Source organism: Stegostoma tigrinum, chromosome 7, assembly GCF_030684315.1.
Source record: "Stegostoma tigrinum isolate sSteTig4 chromosome 7, sSteTig4.hap1, whole genome shotgun sequence".
In the NCBI taxonomy this organism is placed as follows: Eukaryota; Metazoa; Chordata; class Chondrichthyes; order Orectolobiformes; family Stegostomatidae; genus Stegostoma; species Stegostoma tigrinum.
In genome coordinates, this window is record NC_081360.1 from 70826966 (window position 1) to 70843927 (window position 16962).

At 38.4% G+C, this 16962-nt stretch overlaps 2 protein-coding genes across 5 annotated transcripts in view; one reads left to right on the forward strand and one right to left on the reverse strand.

Moving 5' to 3' along the window:
* The window catches only part of actr3 (actin related protein 3), a 58650-nt gene extending 58454 nt beyond the window's left edge, over positions 1-196 (reverse strand). Inside the window, exon 1 of the mRNA XM_048534315.2 lies at positions 11-196. Within this exon, the coding sequence (XP_048390272.1) occupies positions 11-54 (44 nt within the window). The 5' untranslated portion in view covers positions 55-196. The remainder of the gene's footprint in view (positions 1-10) is intronic.
* A 363-nt stretch (positions 197-559) lies between these two features.
* Positions 560-16962, forward strand: part of LOC125454397 (solute carrier family 35 member F5-like) — a 104587-nt gene continuing 88184 nt past the window's right edge. For 3 of the 4 annotated variants that reach the window (XR_007247984.2, XM_048535108.2, XM_048535109.2), the window contains exons 1-6: positions 560-670; positions 8597-8735; positions 12332-12466; positions 13086-13148; positions 13925-13997; positions 16171-16361. Coding sequence is in view for 3 of the 4 variants with exons in the window: in XM_048535108.2 (XP_048391065.1) it covers positions 564-670; positions 8597-8735; positions 12332-12466; positions 13086-13148; positions 13925-13997; positions 16171-16361 (708 nt within the window). In the remaining variant the exon portion in view is untranslated. Of the gene's footprint in view, positions 671-4043; positions 4147-8596; positions 8736-12331; positions 12467-13085; positions 13149-13924; positions 13998-16170; positions 16362-16962 lie in introns of all 4 variants that reach the window. The other variant, XM_048535111.2, reaches the window with a different exon arrangement.

Here is a 16962-nt window from a genome sequence, read left to right on the forward strand (position 1 = left end):
GCCCGCTTACCCTGTGCCACAGTCCACGACACAAGCCGGTAATCTGCCTGCCATTTTGAGGTAACTTTCTCGTGGCGAAGCGGCCAAACAAAAAAACAAAAAAAAGGGAGCCGATACACCGGCAGCTACCTGACCATGAAAAGGCGGAACCGTCGACCGTGCCCAACAATTACAACTTCCGCACTGACATCAAAATGGCGGAAACCTTCAGCGCCTCATTTACCCGTCAAGCCCGCCCATCCGGCTCAGCTTCCCCAATTTGATTGGTCAGCACGGCCCACACTTCCGGCAGGCTGTTCATTGGTCAGAGATCCCTAAACCCTTTGGAGGATTAGGTAGCACTCCGGTCAATCATTAAAACGTCATGGAACGTACGCCGCGCCTGAGAGCAGGCCGCCTGCCCGCTCGCTGTGTCTTTGTCACGTGACGTTTACGTTGGCCTGCTTCATGGGGTTTGTAGTTTGTTCGCGGAGGAAGCTCCAGTCAAATAATCTTCTGTTGACTGGGAAGAGCGGACTACAATTCCCAGAGAAGCGTGCGTCTGCGCTGGGTTGTAAGTGGCGATGTTTTGCGGTCATCTGACCAGGAACTATGACGGGGGGTTTGTTTACAACATTTCGCTTCTTAGGTTATCCCCTTTGATGTGTGATATTCTCATTTACGTCTCTGCGTAAGTTTCAACGTTTCATTGTCTTTTGGCAGTGATTATTGTGGTGTTATTGAACGAGCAGTTTTGGGCGGCTTGGTGACTGTGTACAAAATGCTCGGGGTGCGGGGAGGAGGACGTGTTGGCAGTTAAGTTCCAGCACCAGGTCTAGGTCCAGTCAGTAGTCAACGAGCACAAGGCACCAGGATATGTTGACGCACGCTGCTGGCATTCGCCGTGTTGACTAATCGAGTTAAATATTGCTGCGACCCTTGTTATTATCATAAATGTCAATGCAATACTTACTTAAGGCGAGGTGAAATTGAAATTGTTCTCGATTAAGACAATATCTATGTTGTTTTAGAATTAAACGAGACAACTGTAACAAAGGTTAATGCATTGGTCAAGAAGTCATTGAACTCTCATAAACTCAGCACAAAGCTAACTAGAGGCAGAGGTGATAGAAACTGCAGATGCTGGAGAATTCGAGATAACCAGGTGTAGACCTGGATGAACACAGCAGGCCAAGCAGCATCAGAGGAGTAGGAAGGCTGATGCTACTTGGCCTGCCGTGTTCATCCAGCTCTACACCTTGTTATCTCGCCAACTAGAGGCAGTCAGGGCCTTTTACTGTATGTGTCAGTTGTGACATGTATTTCTTGGGTCACCGAGTCGTGCATTCATTCCCGATTTTTTTGATCGCTTGGAAATCCGTTCCGTTGTGAAATAGGCTGCTATACTTACTGGTTCATATTTGCCGAATAGGTGTTCACCGGGTTGACTTTGAATGTCGCATATAGGTTGGTACTGTACCTTCAGTTTAACACTCTGCAGAGTTGCATAGTTGGAGCAACTGTACTTCAGATGAAACATTTAAATGTCTACCTTCTCAAGTGAGTAAACAAAAAAATTCCAAAGCATTATTTAAAGAAGAGGTAGGGAAGTTTGTCAATTTCCTGACTAGTATTACACAAAGCCAGTGCTCAGGAACAATGTGAATGGCCATTGAAGTTTGTGGGACAGTACTGTGCAAAGTTTGGCTGTAGTGTTTTCTACAATATAACATTGCTTGTAGATCAGAGACATTTCATTGCATTGATTTGTAGCTTACTAAGGTGAAAAGTTGCTGTTTTAGTGTAGGATTTATATCATTTTCAAAGAGCAGTGAAAACTGAAGATATACTTGGATGGTGAGTGCTGAACAGAGCACAATAGCACAATTATGTGAGATAACAGAGTGTGGAGCTGGATGAACACAGGACAAGCAGCATCAGGGGAGCAGGAAGGCTGACGTTTCGGGTCTAGAACCTTCCTGCTCCTCTGATGCTGCTTGTCCTGCTGTGTTCATCCAGCTCTACACCTTGTTATCTCAGATTCTCCAGCATCTGCAGTTCCCACTATCTCAGCACAATTAAGTTTTGTCTTTTAGTTGAGCGACTTCCTGGACGGAGGTAGTGAAGGGACACCTAATTTTAAAACTTTTGCAGTATAAGTTAATCAAATATTGATTTTGTTCTGTTACACTATTCTTCTGATAATACAAATTACACAAAGGAAGCAAACATGTTATTCACCTCATGCTGAATATGACCTTGCCTAGGCCTTTTCAAGTAATGCTGGAATTTTCAATCCTCATTGCAGAAATCTGAATGTAATCTTGGTTGCATCATGAAAGCATTAAATTGCCATAAGTAATACAGTCAAAATGTAACATGCATGGTTGTGTTATTATTATTTCAACTTATTGCTTAACAATATAGTATGAGGTTGAAATAGGTTAGTTTATATTGGGAATCTCAATGCAGGAATTATCAACAAAACAACTTGTTTTTACATAAAATTTATAACATATTCAAGTGATTTTTTTAAAAGGTGAAAATTGATGTCACTTAAAGCAGGTGTGAAAATAGTTACTTCCAGCAAAATTTCCAATGGAGAGAAAAAGGTTAGCAAGGGGTAGAGGTTTAGGAAGGTATAACACGGTGTAGAGCTAGATGAGCACTGCAGGCCAAGCAGCATCAGGAACAGGAAAACTGACGTTTCAGGTCAAGACCCTTCTTCAGAAATGGGGGAGGAGAAGGAGATTCTAAAATACGTAGGGAGAGACGGGGAGGCAGATAGAAGATGGATAAAGGAGAAGATAGGTGGAGAGGAGATAGACAGGTCAAAGGGGCGGGGTTGGAGCCAGTGAAGGTGACTGTAGGTGGGGAGTTAGGAAGGGGAAAGTTCAGTCCAAGGAGGTCGGACAGGTCGAGGAGGCGGGATGTTGGTGGGTAGGAGATGGAGGTGGGGCTTGAGGTGAGTAGTAAGCATTTTATGAATAGAGAATTCTCATTATATAGAGTTATTACATAAGTATATTACAACTTCCAAGTCGAAAGTTTTGAGTGGTCTAGATTGATAAAGGGTATGATCCACTTTTTCAGGATTTATTGACTTTGACAGTAAAATTGCAGTTGAGGGCTACGACAGAGTTCAATATCAATTACCCATATTCTCACATTAGATTTAATTCTGTGTTACTTTTAAAATCCATTCTCTGCTTTATGTAAGTGATTATGAAAGCCATTTCATACATACCAAAGTCCCACAAAAGCACAGTTCATAATTTTGCTTTTTAATTCTTTCACTATAGTTTAAGTTGACTGGGACATTAGAAGAGCTCTCATGTTTTTATTTAATTAGTATCAGGGATTCATGTGCTCTTATCTAAGTCAAGGGAGAGGCTGTTTTAATGTTTCATCCAAATGACAACATCTTTGACAATGCAGTATTAAAATGTGAGCTTGGATTATGTGGTCAGATCTTTGAGGCTTCAAGTTGCTTCCTTGGCCAAAAAGAATGGAAGCCAGCAAAAACAGAAACTTGGAAAAACTCAGCAAGTCTGGCAGCATTTGTGGAGAGAAAGCAGAAATAACTTTTCAGATCCAGTGGCCCTCCTTCAGAAGAATTTCTGTTTTTGTTTCTGATTTTCACCATTAGCGGTTTTTTTAAGCATGGAAGCCCCTACAGTTCATTTTTAATCATCTAACTGATATCTAATTATTAATTAATTATCTAGTTATCAATTAGATAATCTAAATGATAAAGTACAGATTTTATCATTAATTTCTTTATTCTGTTTGAGAGTTCAAAGTCACGGTAGATTCATTGACATTTCCAGCACAGAAGGAAGCCATTTGGCTCAGAACGTGACCCACTGCAGTCCACGTGCAGTTAGTAGATATGGACAAGATCTATTCACAGACCCATATAGGCTTAGTTCTAGGAAATCTTGCCTGATACAGATGCTGTTCAAATGTTATGGTAGATAGTTTACAATCACTGCATCATTCTTATTTGGAATTATCATTTCTGCAATATTATTAACAGTCTTGGTTTGAACTACCTGATACAGGTAACATGCAAGTAAAGTTTGACATGGAAAAGAAAAGTGACTGAAGGAATAAGATAAATTCACTTGAACCTTTGAAGTTGGCTGTGTGAAAAAAGTACTTCAGGTACATCTGAATTATTTTTTTTTCCGTTTGAAGAAATCATATTCACACAGCTGTATCGAAATCTTCCTACCTTGACCTTTCCCCAAAACCCTTCAAATATTCTCATTCAGAGTTGTTTTGACTATTTTTCTGTTGTCATTTGTTTAATTGTACTCCAGTACTGAAATTAAAGGCAATTAAGATGTTCAATTGAAATCTCCTCTGATTCTGAAGACTGAACTAGAAACAGACCTAAATTTACAACTTGCATCATTTTAGCATTAAATTGAAATAAATATAGGTGCATATAGACCAAGAGATATATGTGCCCACTGAATGGGGATCTATCTTACTCATTAGGTATGAGAACCTCTGCTAACACAAGGTAATGCCTTTGAGTACGAGTACAGAAGGCTGCTTCGGAAGTGCTTAAAGAGATACAAGTTGGAATATCTGTTTTGATATGAAATGGGGCATTCTGCTTTGATTTTGAACCTTTTCATGAAGAATGTAAGAATGTAGAATCAGGCTAAGCCATTTTGCCCCTTGAGCCTGTTCCAACATTTGACTAGGTTAGGGCTGATCATTTACTTCCATGCAATTTTCTCACACTACGTTTGATATAATTGATACCTTGAGACCTGCTGATCTCTTTCTTGAATAAACTCAATGATTAAACTTTCACAGCCCTCCGTGGCAGAGAATTCCAAAGATGCACTACCCTCTGAGTGAATAAAATCCTCTGCATCTCAATTCTAAATGGTTGCCCTTTGTTTTGACATAATTTCCTTTGGTTCTGAGTGGTCTCCCTCCTAAAGGCAAATCCCCTTGATTCAAATGTCTAGTCCGTGATTCATTTCTCATTTAACAGCAAAACACATTGAACAAAGATTACAATGTGGGGGAGGTGATGGCCTAGTGGTATTATTGCTGGACTGTTAATCCAAAGAACCAGACAATGTTCTGGTGTTCTGGGGACCCTGGTTCAAATCCCGCCACAGCAGATGGTGGAATTTTAATTCAATAAATACCTGGAATTAATCTAATGATGACCACGAATCCATTGCCACTGTTAACTGCCTCTGGGCAATGAGGGATGGGCAATAAATCTCTAGTCAGTGACACCCTCATCCTGTGAATGAATAAAGAAAAAAAAATTTCAATCCCATATACATTAAACCATATTCATTCAAATTATAACCAAAAAAATAAGCATGGATGTTGGAAATCAGAATCAAAAACAAAATTGCTGGAAAAACATGGCAGGTTTGGCAGTATCTGTGAAGAGAAAGCAGAGTTAACATTTTGGGTCCAGTGACCCTTCTTCAGAATGGACAAAAACGATCACTGGCGACACGGTGGCTCAGTGGTTAGCACTGCAGCCTCAGGGACCCAGGTTCAATTCCAGCCTCGGGCGACTGTCTGTGTGGAGTTTGCACATTCTCCCCGTGTCTGTGTGGGTTTCCTCCGGGTGCCCCGGTTTCCACCCACAGCCCAAAGATGTGCAGGCTAGGTGGATTGGCCGTGCTAAATTGCCTGTAGTGTTCAGGGGTGTGTGGGTTTTAGGGGGATGGGTCTGGGTGGGATGCTTCAAAGGGCGGTGTGGACTTGTTGGGCCAAAAGGCCTGTTTCCACATTGTAGGGAATCTAATCTAATCTAATCTAAAATGTTCTCAGGAAGGGGCACGGACTTGAAACATTAACTCTGCTTTTTCTCCACAGATGCTGCCAGATCTGCAGAGTTTTTTCCAGCAGTGTCTGTTTTTGTTTTGTATAATTTATCCTGAGACTTTATTTTATTGTAGATATTTTGATTGTGGAGATACTTTTGTTCAATTTTGATGCACACTGTTGAGCTACCTATTTAGATACATTCTCCTTCCTCACTCCTGCCCCACTTACTAACATCACACATTATAAATTTGTGGAAACTTATTTGTTCATGACATCTAATGTATTTTTCAGATATTTCATCTTTGCAAAGTGAGTTTTGGAGGGCACTAAAATAGTCATGCAAATGTTTATTTTTTGGACATTTTGTTGATTTTTATGAGTTTGTTTTTGATTGTGGATTTGTAGCTTTAACTGATAAATGCTTTTTGATTGTTTTGATTTAATCAGTGCCCATTTGATCAACTGATCACAGTTAATTTTAAAGACAGCTGTTATCTGAATTCATGAAAGTGTGACAGATAGTTCAAAGATAGGAGACTTCAGGGATGTGTCCTAGATACCAAATACAAATTTTAGAAATTTTACAGATTCACTATAAGTTTATTCTATTTCATATTTTTAAAATACTCCAGCTATATATAATGTTTTAAAATGCTTATATAAGTGTGTACTTCTTACCCCAAAAGGACTGCACATGCTGGAGTCAGAGTTGATGCAGTGTGGAGCTGGAGGAACACAGCAGGTCAGGCCTTCCCGACCTGTCTGCTCCACCCTTCCCACTGATCAATCCGCACTACCCTTACCTGTATCCACCTATCGGCATCCCACCTACCACCCCTCACCCCCCCCCCCCCCCCCCACTCCCCCCACCCTCAACTGCCCCACTCCTCATCCCTCTATTTATTTCTCACCTCCCTTCCCTCTCCACAGTCCTGATGAAGGGTCTAGGCCCGAAACGTCAACTCTCTTGCTCTTATGATGCCGCCTGATCTTCTGTGATCCTCCAGCTCCACACTGTATTGTCACAGACCACCTGCACTGAACGGATTTGCTGACTTTTACCTACAGTTTTGAACCCTGTAGTGGCAGAACCCCTCCTTGTAGACGTGATGAATACGAACTTTTTTCTGCTATGCCAGTTGATTCATGGTGGCCAACAACAAATTAGATATAAAATATCCTTTAGAACATGCTGAAGTTATGAGCTGACGGTATAGGTTGTAATTACCACATGCCATTTCTAAAGTTGGCAGCATGACCAAACACTAAACACTGATTGTTAATATTTGTGCAAGCTGGGAAACTTTATTTACGCACATGTAACACCATGTTCTTTGGAGACAAGAGGAGTTCGTCCATACATTGTCATTTGAGGATAAGATTATGGGAAGTACTAATTCTGCTGCATTCACCATGGCAACATCCTGACCAAAGCCTGCCTACCTCATCTGAGTTAAACCAGCTAATTAGGATGACAGTCAGTAACTCCTGCAGCTTCTCTATGCTAAACAAGGTCCAACTGTTAACACCTTCTGCGTGTGGTAGAAAAGTTGATATTTCCATTCTAATTTGGGATTCTTGAATGTTAGTCCAAAAGTGCCAAAGAAAAGCTTTGATTTTTGTCTCTTTCTGGTAGGACTTCATAAATGTGCACACATCAATAGGCTGATAACCAAATCAATTTGGAAATCTGGATCTAACGTGACTTTTGTGTTCTCCTTGGTTCCAGGACCCTTTAGATTTAATTTGCAAATGAAACTCTTAACTTTGTTATAAAGTAGTTCTTGATCACATTAAGTTGTTTTTTTATCAATAGCAGCCTTTGTCATCTAATGTAATAACAGATTTACCCATTTTACTATGAGCGTGCCCAACATAATCTCATGAAAGTCAGACTTGGCTAGATTTAGAATTGTAGAACTGTTTCAGAGTTTCAGAACTGTTTAAGCAAAACTGTTGAATCATACTTGATCACACTATGATCGCTATTCAATAGTTCATTGCTTGGTAGTACAGAACCTAAAATTGTAAAACATGCTAGGAACAACTACAGAGGTGAGAGAGACTTTAATACATGGCACAGATCCTGCTTATTGGAAAACGCTAGGAATCCAGCAGTGAGTAACTTACCACCTGAGTCCCAGGCCACAATGTCTTGACAAGTCAGGAGTGCGTGATGAAATACTCCTCACTTGCCTGGGTGAGTGCAGCTCCAACACGGTCAGGAAGCCTAATGCCATCCAGGATGAAGCAACCTCCTTGATAGCATCAGACCCACAATTATTCATTCCCTTCACTAGCAATATACAGTCGCAGCAGTGTCAACCATCTTCAAGATGCAGATATTCACCAATGCTCCTTTATACTGTGCTTTCTAAGCACATACTATTGCTCCCCAGAAAAGCAGTAGATGCATGGGACAAATCATCATTATTTGAAAACCTATTACCTTTCCATCACTTGTTGCTGGATCAAAAATCCTGGAACTCCATTGCTAATGGAATTATGGCTGTAGCTACATCAAATGATCTGCAACAGTTCAAGAGGGCAACTCACCACTACCTTCTTGAGGGAAGTAAAGAATGGACAATAAATGTTTGCTCAGTGAGTGATGCTTACAACCCTTGAATGAATTAAACATTAAAATAGATCACAGCAGAGTAAAAGGGGGGGACTAGTTTGAGACAAAATTCTACAGAAGAGGAGCGAACAGAAGTGAAATTAGGGAGTTTCATAAATGCCAGAAAAATTAAATATTCACTGTTTATGTCTGGTAATATGACTGGTTTTTCTATAGATTACAAATGGTGTGGTTGTTTATCATGAATCGAATGAGCTCACAGGGCAGTTCGCCCCAGAGACGACGTATGATCCTTGGAATTATTGTTCTGTTGGCTGTTGATATTATCTGGGTTGTATCTTCTGAACTTACCTCGGTGAGTATTGCTGTGGTAGCATATTGTCTTCTGTGAAGCTTTGTTTTCTTAATGTCATTATTTTAAAGCAGGCTTGTTGTAAAAGATACATGGACACATTGAACCGAGCAAACTAAAGTTCTTTCAAACACCCATTTCACACTATCGAAATTTTATTGACTATCATTTATAGAATCTTTTGGCTTTTACTACCACCATTAATTTACATTACCATGCTTCTTTGGAATGTATGATTTATTAAGGCGCACGTTTCCTGTACTCGTGGAGTCATAGAGATATAGAACATGGAAACAGACCCTGCAGTCCAATTCGTCCATGTCGACCAGATATCCTATATAAATCTAGTCTATTTACCAACATTTGGCCCATATGCTTCTGAACCCTTCCTATTCATGTACCCATTCTGATGCCTTTTAAATGTTGTAATCGTACCAGCCTTGCCTCCACCACTTCTGCTGGCAGCAAATTCCATACACGTACCACCCTCAGTGTGAAAAAAGTTGCCCTTTACCTCCCTTTTATGTCCTTCCCCTCTAGTTTTGCCTCGAGTGAGAAATAAAAATAATCTGTTTGTCTTTTGGAAAATGTGAACTTGGAAGGGTCTTGTGGCTTAGTGATAATGTCCCTGTCACTAGGCCAGACCCACCTGTCTGGAGGTTTCGTAACATGTCTGAACAGGTTGATTAAATAAAGAAATATGTATACAGTTCTGAATATAAACTGTAAGAATTATCTCCAGATGAATCCTCAACACAAAAGGGAATTTTACGAAGGATTAGAGGTGATGTCAAATGGCAACAGATGTAAATGTAAGGCAGAAGTTAATGCGAATGTAACAAAAAACAAAGGCTGAGTCAGATGGATTTACCTCTGTCAGGATGCAACAAAATAAAAATAAAGAATCATTAGCAATAGGTGATAACTAAAAAGAAGAAAAAAATGAGTTCTTACAAGCTATGTTCTGAAATTATTGAATGCAAGCTTAAGTCCAGAAGGCTGTAAAATGTCTAATAGGGAGACGAGGTTCTGTTGTTTGGATTAGTGGAGACTGAAAAAAGACAAGCAATTGCAAGCTTGGGATCATGCTGACAAACTGAAGGGAGGTGTTCTATAAACCAAGCACCTGCGTGAATATCACTTCATGAACAATGAAGATAGTTTACAATATTGAAAGAAATTGGAACCAGCATTTGGGGTTTTAGACAGTGAGGCAGGAGTGTGTAAAAGGGCAGGTATAATGTTTCCTGCACTCGGATGGGAAGGTGCAGTCAGAAGGTGATTGACTGATAGAGGAGTGGACTAGATGTCACAAAGGAACTGTCCCTTTGGAATATTAGGGTGAAGGGAAGATGTGTTCAGCAATGGAACCAGGCTGGAGCTGGTGGAGATTATGCTTTGGATGAGGAGGCTGATAATGTGCAAAGTGAGGGCAAGGGGAACCGTTCCTGTGTTTCTCGGGGGAAGGTGAGCAGAAGTGCAGGAAATGAATGGATACGGTCTTGTCAAGGATTACTAGAAGAGTCCTCAGTTGAGGAAAAAGCAAAACATGTCAAAAATGCTGGCAGGATCTTCAGCATCATCAGAACAGGCACAATGGCATTTATATTGGAACAAATGCTGGAATAATGGAATAGAGTCATTTTGCAAAGCAAGGTGCAAGGATGTGTCGTCCAGGCAATTTTACGAGTCGGTCAGTTTATTCAAAGCAATTGAGACAGAGAAGCTGAGCACGGGAAGAATCAAGAGACGGTTCCATGTGTAGGTGAACAAAAAGTTGGCAGTCCAAAATGTAGTTGATGAAATGTTTTAACTCAGCAAGAGCAATAAATAGCACCAATGCACTCAAATGTACCAGCAAAAAAGCGAGTAAGTAAACTTTAGTAGAATCTGAATAAAAACCTATCCATATATTCCACAAAATGCAGCCACAGCTAAAACCTACATGCGCTCCTATAACCATTCTTTTGGATGAAGTAACTGGTGTTACCTGAGTTTTTTTCAGCATGAAAGTTATTTCATCCACATGAGAAATGTACCAGTGGGATTTCTGCTCAAGGAACAAATAGAGAGCCCTGAGACTGCCCAGGTGGTGGATACACATACAGAGTTGAATAACTATGTTGAAAAGAATATGGGTTAATGCTAAGAAGCTGGAAGCTGTTAAAATACCTGCAGAAGTTCAATATCATAACTAAGAAATACTGATGCATTGCCGCTGCATTAACAAATAGTTTTGGCATATTATTTTATTATGTTAATTTGAAGGACAAATCGTTTGATCATTGTGAATACTTGTTTCATTTTGATTTTAATTAAACTAAGCTATGATCGTAATATTGTTTGGAAGGCAAAAATTGTCAGAGGCAAAGAAAGATCAGAATCTGAAGTGCATTGAAGAGCATTTTCTTCATCAGTGTATTTACAGCACAACAGGGAAGGAGGCATTGCTGAACAAGTTTTCAGAATGAGTTAGGTTAAGTACCAGGAGGGGATCTTTTACAAACCATGATTTTAGTATTACAAAATTTAGATTAGCTTGGGAGGAGGACAAGAAGCACTCTAGAGTTTTAAAAAAAATTGGGGGAGGAGCAATTTCATTGTGTTGAGAATGGAACTTATATCAAAGAATGTCAGGAGAAATAATAATCAACTCTCTTTAAAGAGGAGGTAACTCTAATGTAATCAAAGTAGAGTCCCTAAAAAGGAGAAAGATTAGGGTAGCTAGACTCAAAGCTCCCTGAATGATGAACAGGTACATTTTCTACAACCATTCCTTATGGCTATGCCTTCCATGATCTGATGGCTCAATGCAGAGAAGTTCTTCAGAAATATTTTTGATCTATTAGTGGCCATCTTAAATTTGTGCAACCTTGTTTTGAAAAGCTGTAAGTTTTTCCATGATATTAAGATTTTTCACAGTTTTAGAAAGGCTCTATAATGTCCTAATATTATTTTTCCCTTCACTGTGATTACATTTTTTCCATTATGTCTATGCTTTAATATGTCAGTATTAGGAAGATAACTGATTTTATATGATACTATAAGCTTAGGATCATCATATGATTACTTGTAATAAGTGATTTGCCATATTGTATTGTGATATTGAAAGGGTTTGGGGTAAAGTGTTTATAGATTATTCAATGTGTGTGATGTAGTTTGCTGCTTCAAACAGTCTGCATTTTTATATAGTGTGCAATTGGGAGAAATAGGAATCAAGGGTTTGGGTGACAGATAAAATGGTTGAAGTGATCTCCAATCAAAACCCATCTGTGTTACTGTCATCATTGCTTTCCTCATTGGCTGAATCATGAAATTTTACTGGGATATACACTCTGCAAAATAAATTAGAAATTCATCTCTCATGACAAGATATAGTATATGACAGTATATAATAATGATAGTTTTATAAACGGTCTGCAGACATTATATCAAAGAAAACTACTGCAGATGAAGTAAAAGCCGAAATATAATTTATATCCAATACCTTTGGTAGCATCTATGAATGGTGGCTTGAGAAAGAAATGATTCTTGTTGCTTATTGCTTTACTTGCATTACTTACTGCGTTAGTAAGTTTTGATTCTTTTCTTCTTTCCAGTATATGTTTAAAAAATATGAGAAACCATTCTTTAGTACGTTTGCTAAAACATCTATGTTTGTACTTTACCTCATTGGATTCCTTGTTTGGAAGCCCTGGCGGGAACAGTGTACCAATAGAAGACATGGTGCATTGGTAAGTAGTCCTCCTAAGTATGGGAAAAATCAAGTGCAACTGACTTTGTATACAGACCTGTGAATAATAATTTACTTGCATTATGGTATTATATATTTTCAGTGTACTCTATGACAAATTTATATTGTTTGAATGCCTAAATAGTGTGGAGGTGCTGGTGTGCATTTGATAAGGTCAGAAATCATGTGACACAGGTTATAGTCCAGCATTTCACTAAAACCTGAAGAAGGACTGAAGCTCCAAAAGCTTGTGTTTTCAAATAAACCTGTTGGGCTATAACCTGGTGATAATGGGAACTGCAGATGCTGGAGAATCCAAGATAACAAGGTGTGAAGCTGGATGAACACAGCAGGCCAAGCAGCACCTCAGGAGCACAGAAGATGCTGTTTGGCCTGCTGTGTTCATCCAGCTTCACACTTTGTTATCTGGGCTATAACCTGGTGTTGTGTGATTTCTGACTTTAAATGTCTAAGGTTGTATAATTTGTAACTTCCAGTAAATGTGTTATCTGAATTATGCTTATACAAGAAAGTGTAATTTTCTGGTATCCATATTAGTAGAGGTGCTTTATCAATGTTATTTCGTGGTGCTTCCTTGTTAAATTTTTCAATATTTTAAGTTTTCAGATGCTGAAAACTACCTTGCAACTTGTACTACAGACACGAGTGTAAATGATTCTTTGGTAAGCATTCAGTGTTGTCCACAACCTTCCATTTATAAGGTCACTTCATATGTCAGAAGTTTAGTTCTGATGAGAGTTTGGCAGTTTTCTTTGGTAGCAGGAGCATATGCACACACTTCTTTACATATTTTGAGTCTTTCAGTTTAGAGCCTAGTTGCTTACTGAAATGGGTCAAATTTTCAGTGATTTTTGTTTAGCATCCCTGCATTGATCGTGGGCATTGCTGGATGGGCTAGCATTTATTGCCCTTCAGAATGCAGTGGTGAGCTGCTGCCCTGAACCACTTAATTTCATCAGTGTGGAAAGAAAAACAATATTACATCCTATTACATTACCTAATTGCAATAGTTTCTGGAAGATTTTTGCCCATGACGTTAGGCAGGTGATTTTAAGCTAGTGCGTGAACTGCATGTTCATTTCCAAGATCCAGTAGAATTTTTACCCAGACTGCTGATGACACGCAAAACAAAAACTCTACTCCTAATTCTTAATATGAAAAAGAAATGTTCAACTGCGCAACAATATTTTCTTTAAAACTCATTGCTGAAGAAAGGATAATATAATTAATTTTAAGAAAAGCCATCGAACCTTACTCTAGGCACTATCAAAAGATTATGCCAAATATGCTGGGTATTTATAGCATTTCTGCTTTTATTTCATCTACATTATTTTGCTTTAAAATAATGTATGCAGATCCATTTCTAAAACTATTATTGCTATTTACTGTTATATTGTTTATCTTGTCACTAGAAATGAATTTCTAATGTATTTTACAGAGTGAACCACTGTACATCCCAGTAAAATTTCATGATTCAGGCAATGAAAAAAATAGTAACGATAATAACACAGGTAGGTTTTAACTTGAAATACCTAATTTACATTGTGAAATTCAGGCCAATATAAGGACTAGATTATCTTGTTATCTTGTTAAAGGTTTTTCCCAGTTCCATTGACTCAAGACTCCAATACACTCTGGCATGCATTAAATCACAGTCAACCAGTTTGAAAATTCTCATCTTTCTCTTTGACTCCATCCATTGTTTTGCCCTCCCTACTTCAACGCCACTTTGTTAGCTTGCAAAACTTCAGAAATTCAGTTTCTCTAACTCTAGCTTCTTGGAGATACCCATCTGGTTTTATCTTCAACCATTTAGACACTAAATATCTGAAATTGTTTCCCTGATCCTTGAAGTGGTCCTCATTAAAATGTCTCATTTCACAAAGTTTTCAGTCACCAATTTTAATATCTCCATCTTTAATTAAGTGTCAGTTTTTGTTAGATTTCCCTTCTGTGAAATGTCTTTGAACATTTTATGACTTTAAAGGTGTTATATCTGTACCCAATGAATTAACTTACTCTTGTGTAATCTTCAGATGATTGGATGTAAAGAATTATTCTTAAATTGTACTTTTACACAAACTCTCAGCAATAACAAGGTCTCCATCAGTGCTTCCAGAAATGGTTTTGCTAAAAAGGTAATGATAAAACCACAATAAGTCTTGAGCTGCTGAGATGGTAGCATTTTGGTTTAGTGTTCTCCTTCTTGCTCTAAGCAGAACAAAAATCCAGAAGGGCATTGCTTTGCTCAGCTATCGGTTTTGTACATTGTCCATGATTTTTGATTGTCTAAATATTGAGGTCTAAGCGGAAATTACTGCAGATGCTGGAATCTGTACCAAAAACAACAAATGCTGGCGATCACAGCAGGTCAGATAGCATGAGTGGAGAGAGAGCAAGCTAACGTTTCAAGTTTAGATGACTCTTCATCAGACCCAACTAGTCTCGAAATGTTAGCTTGCTTTCTCTCCATGGATGCTGTCTGACCTGCTGTGATCTCCTGAATTTGTTGTCTTCAGTTGAGATCTAAGAGCCTGCCACAATTTTTAAAATACATTTGCAGTGTTAACCAAGAGTTCCCATAACCTTGACCTATTTGCTGACTTGGTTACTTCATGGAATTAAGTTAGAGTTGCATGTTACCAACAAGTAGACTAAATATTTTGGCATTGCAACTTATTCACATCTGGGTAACAATAATATTATCTAAAAATTAAATTGTTATAATAGGAAAATCTTTATTTTCCTCATGGAGCCTCTTGAAATTGCTGATATGTTAGAAACAGTCTACATCATGTGCCCTTGGACCAATTAGACTTGAGTGTTCTGTCTAAAACATACGACACCTTTTCACAAATGATTTTCAAAAATTTGTGCAGTATGAGTTTTGTTTTAATACGGCTAAAGGATCTGTGATGACACCTTTTGTGTTTAGACAACATAGGGCTGTCAGACAGCGACAGATGTGGACTCAGTGAGTTAATTCACCTCCTGGAGGATCTTTATTATTCTGACTTTTCATGTTTTGTGGCAATTTTCAGCATAATGAGTATACAGAATCTCAATATAAAAAGGTCTCTTTTATTGGAGCGGTAACACCTACATAATCTCCATCTGACAAAAAGAAATTGATCTTCAGATCTTTAATCAGATGGTGATTAATGTTTTGAACATACTTTGGTGTTTCTGCTTTCTTTCAAGTAAACATTATGTCATCATAACATTTTTAGAGGTACCCTAAACAACTTAATGCATTTTGCATTGAGAAGCCAATGTTTATCTGTCCATTGTTGTTAAATCAGTTCAATGTCTGTTCTAAATGCTCAATGAATTTTAGCTAACTTAATCACTGTTGTTACTTGAAATTAGATCATTTTTAAATAGGAAATGTTGTTTTATTTTAACATACTTGTCACAAGATACATAATAAGGCAGTAACTAACCTTGCCTAAAAGAAAGGTTCTTAAAATCATAGCAACACACAGGATCAACAGATTATTTCTACTTGCTTTGATCATCAATAGCAAGCTAATAGTACTAATATAATTATTGCAGAACTGTAATAATTTTGATTGTGTATGACCTTTCTGAACATGTTTACCCAGGATATTTTGCATCCTCCTGTTTAGGCTGATGTAACTTTGTTTATCTAAAGATTTTATTTAAAATTACCCTTTTTTGTAGCTTTAAAAAAAACACGCGTTAGATTCAGTAACATAATGGAGGTGCGGCAACTTCCTGCTCATCATGCGTTTGAAGCAAAACTCTCACGGATGTCCTATCCAGCAGCAAAGGACCATGAAGCAGTGCTGAAATCTGTTGGCAAATTAACAGTATCACAAGTAGCAAAAATCAGCTTTTTCTTCTGCTTTGTGGTTAGTACCTGTTATAATGCACTACATTAAAAATCGAAGGATAAACCATTGTTTTTTCATCCCAGTAGTAATAGGTTTTGCAGCGATTATAAAGGGAGGACGTTTTTTTTAAAAAAAACAGCAATTGCTATCACTAGGGAAAATATACTAAGCAAACTACTGCGATTAAAGGCAGATAAGTCCCAGGGCCTGATGGCCTACATCCTCATGTTTTAAAGGAAGTGGCAGCAGTAATGATGGGTGCAAAATTCTCTGGATTCTGGAAAGATTCTGGTGGTTTGAAAAAATGCTAATGTCCTTACTCAAAAAGAGGGAGCAGAAAATAGGAAACTCTAGACCAGTCACTTCAACTTCTGTTGTTGGGAAATTGTTGGAATCCCTAATTAATGAAGTTGTAATGGGACATTTGGAAAGTCAAGCTGCAATCCAGCAGAGCCAGCATGGTTTTATAAAGTTAAATCATGTTGGATTAATTTGCTACAGTTGTTCAACGATGTAACAACCAAAATGGATAATGGGGCTCTTTTAGACATAGTATATCTGAACTTTAAGAAGACATCTGATAAAGTACAGCTCAAAAGCTTAATGCAGAAGGTAAGAT